This window comes from Piliocolobus tephrosceles, unplaced genomic scaffold (assembly GCF_002776525.5).
Source record: "Piliocolobus tephrosceles isolate RC106 unplaced genomic scaffold, ASM277652v3 unscaffolded_41926, whole genome shotgun sequence".
NCBI classification, from domain to species: Eukaryota; Metazoa; Chordata; class Mammalia; order Primates; family Cercopithecidae; genus Piliocolobus; species Piliocolobus tephrosceles.
Window position 1 is genome coordinate 1 of NW_022326450.1, and position 4662 is coordinate 4662.

General features: G+C 20.0%; 1 protein-coding gene and 1 long non-coding RNA gene across 3 annotated transcripts; one reads left to right on the forward strand and one right to left on the reverse strand.

The window, feature by feature from the left end:
- On the reverse strand, positions 1 to 740 carry LOC113223602. Its single transcript, XR_003308797.2, has 2 exons — positions 525 to 740; positions 1 to 134 (listed from the first exon to the last, which is right to left on the reverse strand). It is a non-coding gene; the product is annotated as an uncharacterized LOC113223602 (long non-coding RNA).
- Positions 741 to 1085: 345 nt separating this feature from the next.
- LOC113223601 (ubiquitin carboxyl-terminal hydrolase 3-like) lies at positions 1086 to 3742 on the forward strand. Of its 2 annotated transcripts, XM_026453021.1 has the most exons (8): positions 1086 to 1103; positions 1482 to 1615; positions 1914 to 1967; positions 2108 to 2176; positions 2389 to 2461; positions 2616 to 2683; positions 2876 to 3070; positions 3275 to 3742. In XM_026453021.1, the coding sequence occupies exons 2-8, from the start codon at positions 1487 to 1489 to the stop codon at positions 3368 to 3370; spliced, it is 684 nt and encodes a 227-aa protein (XP_026308806.1). In that variant the 5' UTR covers positions 1086 to 1103; positions 1482 to 1486; the 3' UTR covers positions 3371 to 3742. The 2 variants fall into 2 exon arrangements, with proteins under 2 accessions (XP_026308806.1, XP_026308805.1); XM_026453020.2 differs by lacking the exon at positions 1086 to 1103 and having other exon boundaries at positions 1447 to 1615.
- The last annotated feature ends 920 nt before the right edge of the window (positions 3743 to 4662 follow it).

A 4662-nucleotide genomic window follows, 5' to 3' on the forward strand; every position in this document is an offset into this window, starting at 1 on the left:
ATAAAACTATCTGAAAGGATATAAAAATTAGTAAATGAATCAATAACGAATTAATTTTTTATACATACCCCCTTACGAGACATGAATTTGTGGACTTTGGGTTTCTTAATACCATTCTTATGAGCCTTCCTGTTCTATATTAAAAAGAAAAATATATATATATACATATATATATATGTATATATCAGTTAAATGATAAGTAACATTGAATATGCATTATTTGTACCACACAGCTACAACACATTAAAGAACTTTTTAATAGTTCTAGGTCAATAAAAAAAAAAAAAAATAAAAATAACACTATTAAAATGTATAATAAAGTAATCCTTAATAATGACTTATATGTAATTTACATAAACAAGTAAATAATGTTTATAAAGATGTAGAACTGTCACTTATAAAAATAATGGGAACATGTTTATTAAAAAAAAAGGAAATAACTGAAAAAACACTGTTTAAAAAAAAAAAAAAAAAACGATTAAGATGAACTATATATATATATATATGCATTATCATATCTTTACTTGGTTATGATTTGTGTGATTCTTTGATTTTGCCATTTTGAACTATTCCTTTTTTAACGTTGTATTTAATGATAAAGTGTTGTTTATATAAATATGTTAATGTACTTCGACGAGTTATATATTTCTTCGCTTAAAATTTTATATATATATAATTATATGTTTATATATATTAAATGATTAATTTTTGACTCTTTTTTTAAAATAAAAAAATTGTTAATATATTTTTATTTAAACATTATGTAAAAAAAAAATACGAAATATATATATATATATATATATAATTTCTATGGATATATATTTATATATTTTTTTTTTTTTTTTTAAAGGTGACCATTAACAAAGAACATTATTTATGTATATACGTGCTTAAATTTATATGAGCATTCATAATATATATACCATTATGTTTTTATTCTCACTTTAATCCCTCATAAAAAAAAAAAAAAATAATAAAAATAAATAAGTGACCGTTTTTATAAAAAAAATGAGCTAGTTACTAAATGATGTACAATCAGCACACAAACAAAAAATAAAAATAAAAATAAAATGTTCTATGTTCACATCAACCTGTATATTTCTGTAAAAATTTATTAAATTAAAAAAAAAAAAACTTTGTATGGAGTAAATAAATACATATGTAAATATATTTTTGTTTTCCTTTACTTCTTTTCTTTAAATTATGCGTCGCTTATGTACCCACAAAGTTCATATTTAATAACTTTTCCATAAATATTAAAAAAAATATATATATATATATATATATTATAAACGTCGCTTTTTTTTTTTTTTTTATTTATTTTTTTAATGCTTATATATAAAATACTTGAAATAGGATTTTTATATATTTATTTGTTTTTTATTTGTTTTTTATTTGTTTTTTATTTGCTTTTTATTTGCTTTTTATTTGCTTTTTATTTGTTTATTTTTTTTTTTTTTTTTAACTTAAAATAAAAATAGAGAAAATGTTAAAGAATATTTGGGTACCTTTAGAATCCAACCCAGATTCGTTGTATTTATATTCTACTAAACTTGGACAATGTAAATTAAAGTTTGAGGATATTTTGGGTTTTGATAAAGACCTATTAGATATGGTTGGTTATGTTTTTGCAGTTTATCAAACAAAAAAATAATTAAAAAACCACATAATTAAACAATTACATAACCACTTATATGTCCCCTACACACATACATATGATAAACACTATAAAAAAAAAAATAAAATAAAGAAAAACACACACGCATACATCATAAGCACATTTTTTAAGTAAACATAAGCACATTTTTTAAGTAAACATTAATGACACGCACATATCTTTCTCTTTCTTTCTTCCTATATATATAATATATATATATATATATTTTTTCTTTTTTTTAAATATAAATTAACAGATACCTAAACCAGCGCATGCAATACTACTATTATACCCATTAAATGAAAATTTTGTAATACTTTATTTTTTTTTCTTATCCTCTTTTTTTTTCGTCTCTTCTCTTTTTTTTTTTCAAACTAATTACCTGTTCTTTAAAAAAAGGAATTAAAATTTTTTTTTTTTTTTTTTTTTTTTTCTGTTATTATCAATTAGAATAATGAAAACAATTCAAGTGAAAAAATAGTAAATAAAGGTATTAGTGACGCTTTTTTTATAAAGCAAGTAAGCATTATGGTTACATTATCGCTTGTATAATAATCTATAAATATACATACCAATATATATAAATGTATGTGCCTACGTTTATATGCTTATGTGTGGATATATTTATAAAGACTGTTTTTAATTTGTGCATTGTAAAAAAATTATATAGCCTCGTTCGTTCATTTATTTTTGTTCTAATCCATTTTTATCTTTATTTTTTGTTTATTAAGACTATTCCAAACTGTTGTGGTACAATTGCTTTGATACATTTGTTCGGAAATTTGAGAGATAAATTTGAAATTAGTAAGTTTGACTTTCCATCTATTTACATTTATTTTTTTACTAAATTATAATATAGCTGTATATATATATATATATATATTAACATTGATGTGTTAGTTTTTATAATACCATCTACGTATATGTTATATGTATGCTTTCGTTGCTTCTTTTTAAGGCAAGGGTTCTATTTTAGCTAATTTTTTTGATAAAGTTGAGAAAATGACTCCTGAAGAAAGAGGAAAGGTTTCGTTTTACATATCACACATTGTGTTAAAGAAAAAAGGAACGAACTATGTGAATATTTATTTTTTTCTATTTTTATTTTTATTTTATTATTATTATTATTATTATTATTGTTATTATTATTTTTTTTTTTTTTTTTTAAACATTTATTCAAATTGTTGGTTCTTACTTTTGTTACTTCCTTTTTTCTAGGAACTCGAAAATAATAAGAGCATTGAATTGTTACATCATGAATGTTCTGGTGGCCAAGCATCTGTAGGAGATGATATAAATGTTAACACACATTATATTATTTTAATGGAACATAATGGAGAAATTATCGAATTGGATGGAAGGAAAAACGAACCAATTAGTCATGGTCAAAGGACTTCCAGTGAATTCATATACGTAATAAATATATATGTCATACGTCTCAATCTGTGCATACAAATATACAACAAAACCTGAACATACACATAAATAAATAGCACGATAAAAAAAAAAAAAAAAAAAAAAAAAAAAAAAAAAACAACCATTAAGGTGCATACAATACACGTTTATATTTTTTCACATTTCAATAAACATTTAAAATTTTTTATTTTGTTATTTTAGGATGTAGCAAAAATAATACAAAATGTGTTTATAGAAAAATGTAAAGGAGATAATAGAATTTCAGCTTTAGCAGTTGTACCAATTGATTCCAATTAAATAATGTTTTATTTTATTTTATTTTTTTTTTTGTTTATAATAAAAAATATAATTTACTATTATGCACATAATATAAGAATTACATAAAAGTATATTTATTTTTATTTTACACGATATTTATTCCATATTATGCCTTAAAGTATATTGGAATGTGTAAACGTTTATGTAAATATACACATATGTAAACACGTGTTTTAACATATTAAACATAATATAACTATCATAAAAATTTATTACTTTTTATTTATTATTTTATTTTTTCGTTTTAATTGCAAATATGTATTCATCATTTATTGATTGGTATTATAAATATTATCAACATTTTTTATATGAAAACAGCATCTAATAACAGTAACAAAATACATAACCAACTTGAAAAGTTTATAACATACAAAATAAAATAAAAGTAATTAGTATGTAAATAAAAAGGAAATAACAGTGCTTAAAAAAAAATAAACCATTAATAAAAAAAAAAAAAAAAAAACGTTAACAACCCTTGTTTTATTTTAATGTATCAGTAAAACACACAGAATATTAATGATATGTTTATACTCATATATGACAGTTTCTTAATATATTATTCTTTTTAATTATAAAATAAATGAATAAACTTATACATAAGTACAAAACATATTTTTACATTTTAAATATATATATATATATATATATATATATAGGTAATTATTAAAATATTATTAAAATACTAATACACCCAGATGCATGAGTATTTCATTTTTTTTTTTTTTTTTTTCTGCATGTAAAATATAAATATAAATGGATATATATGAACACATAGAATTATTGTTAAATAAAAAAGAAAAAAAAAAAATGTATAGAGTATTTTTTTTTGTAGATTTAACTAATATATTACACAATGTTTAAACAATTATAACCTATTAATTTGTTATTAAAAGTAATTAAAAAATGAACAAATGCCCTTGACATTACACATCACACATTCTCTCATTTTTTTTATTTTCTTTTAAATGTAACATTTCTACCAATGAGAAAAAAAAAAAAAAAAAAAAAAAAGTAATACTTATAAATGTAATATGCAAATAAATATATTTGTGTGCTCTAGAACACATCTCTATTTTTTTTTTTTTTTTTTTTTTTTAACACCACTTCATTAGTTCTTGTAACTTTTTATATTGCATTATTATTCTTTTCTTGAGCCTTTTTATTTTATTTTTTGTGGTTTTCATTGTAATTCGAAATAATTTTTAAGCTCACTATGATTTTTGAAATGCCTATATAAGCACCCTTAATAAACGTCAAAAAAAAAAATAAAA